This window comes from Morone saxatilis, unplaced genomic scaffold, assembly GCF_004916995.1.
Source record: "Morone saxatilis isolate NCDOM2014 unplaced genomic scaffold, NCSU_SB_2.0 Contig21, whole genome shotgun sequence".
NCBI lineage: Eukaryota > Metazoa > Chordata > Actinopteri > Moronidae > Morone > Morone saxatilis.
In genome coordinates, this window is record NW_023339774.1 from 21,354,985 (window position 1) to 21,357,094 (window position 2,110).

Consider the following 2,110-nt stretch of genomic DNA (forward strand, 5'->3'; position numbering starts at 1 on the left):
AAAACTGTACATTTTACCTTGTTTATATATTTATATATATATGTTCTTGATATATTATATGTTTTATGTATATATTTTGTATGTATATCTGGAGTTCCCCTGGGATTATTAAAGTATTTATGATTCTGATTCTGATTCAAAGGGTCATATCACTTCTAAACTTCTCAGATTGTGTCATTTAAGTATTTATTTGAGGCCCAAATAGGCAAAACTAATGTTTAATAACCAATAAACATATAGCTAGCAAACAGAGCTGCTCTAACATTGGTGCATCAGTATTAACAGCTGAATAATGTCATATATAATAAATAAAAAGTCAATTTCTGGTGGGGAAAAACAAAGAAAAACAAAAAGTGCTGATGGTCAGTCAGAATTATTAGTTAGAAAATCAATATTAGGGTGAGTCAAACTTTTGATTTGCTACAAGAAACTATGATACACTCAAGTAAAGATTTTGAAACATAAGTAGACATTTTTTGCTTACCACCATCTTTTTATTTTATTAAATTAAATTATTTTGGTAATGGCAGAATTTGGCTTCCATACAGGAAAGGTGGAACTATAATTGTAACGTGCAGGTGAAGCTGTAAAAACATAAAAATGAGTAGATTAATTACTATTATTAGATATAATAATGTTAGAAATACTAAATTGTGAAAAAAAAAAGTGGTGAATCAATATAATCCAAGAATATAGGGTAGTTAGTAAAAATGTATGAAAAATCAAACCACGTATATTGATTTTAAAATCTAAATTACATTTAAATTATGACACAAATCAATATCAATAATGTAGAAAGCAAACAAAATGACTTACAAAAACAAAAAAATTATGAGATAAATAAGTAAAACTCTGATAATTCAAATTTATTATCTTAAAAGTATTTTTGTTTTTAACACATCTTTTTTTTATATTGGCAGTATTTGTCTTCCATACAGTGAAGTTACAGTTTCTGTTTCCAGTCGGAACTATTTTTGTAACGCGCAGGTGAAGCCGGTGCAGCTGCATCCGTTTGCTGAAGGCGGTTTTTATTTCCCACTAAACTACATTAGACACATTAACTTAACAACGTCGTAAAGTTTAATGAATAGTAATTAGTATTTAATGATAAACAGTTTTATTGAAGTCAGTAAAGAAGGTGGATGTTTAGGAGTGCAGATGATGTCAGAATTAACTCCAAAAAACAGATAAAATATGAAGTTTCTCCTGCAGATGTTTGTAGGAGTTGTTCTGTAGGTCTTATTGGAGCCCAGAGGGAAGCATGGTGCCTTTAAAGAGGAGGAAGGTGTCCTCCTCACATCCTGCTGGGGACTCTGGGACAGTCTATGGAGGACATAAAGAACCAAACCAGTTCCCTCAGGTTGTTTTATTCCTGTTGGAAAGAAAGATGGGAGCCAGTCGGAGAGCTTTCCTCTCTCAGCTCGGGAGGAAGAAAGGATTCCAGGTGGAGGAGGTGTTCAGGTAAAGTGCAGAGAAATTAAAGTGTGTAGGAATATTTAATTTTATGTTCAATAAATAACAATAACAGGAGAGAACAGCTGATAATCTGAACAATGTGAACTCAATAACTGCGGGAAGTTTGTGTAAAACCAGAGATTATGGATGAAGTGAGTTTTCGTGACTATTTTGGAAACTCGGCTTTTTTACGATTCTCTCTGTCGTGTGATTGTGTTATTTTCTTAGTTTGTTTAACAATCAGGACAGACTTTGCATCTAAAGGCTTATTGTTGTGTGCGCGAACTTCAGGGGTTTTCTTCCGGAAGTATTTCCGTCTGAATCGGCTTGTGTTCAGGTCAGTCGAACAGGTTTAGATATTAAATAATACAACTTGGTATGAGATGAACTTACTGAATTAACTACATGAAGACACCATTACAGAATGTCTACAGCGAGACTTGCGCCTTTGAAGTTAACAAACCAGTCCCTCGCTTAAAGTTTTTTTACTAGTTTTCTGTTTCCACAATGACAGATAGACAATTTGTGACAATTAAGCGTATAATCAGCACAATCAGGACTGTGGTTTAAGGATTTCACTGCAGGAATTTAAACAGACTAGTAATCGTTGTTGTTGGTGAGACAAATCTAATATTCTGACGTCTGAGATCCCCTA

The 2,110-nt window shown here is 33.3% G+C and overlaps 1 protein-coding gene across 1 annotated transcript in view; it reads left to right on the forward strand.

The window, feature by feature from the left end:
• Positions 1-988: 988 nt before the first annotated feature.
• The window catches only part of polm (polymerase (DNA directed), mu), a gene marked incomplete in the record, with an annotated part of 11,390 nt that continues 10,268 nt past the window's right edge, over positions 989-2,110 (forward strand). Inside the window, 1 exon segment of the mRNA XM_035667333.1 lies at positions 989-1,461. Coding sequence (XP_035523226.1) covers positions 1,262-1,461 — 200 coding nt within the window.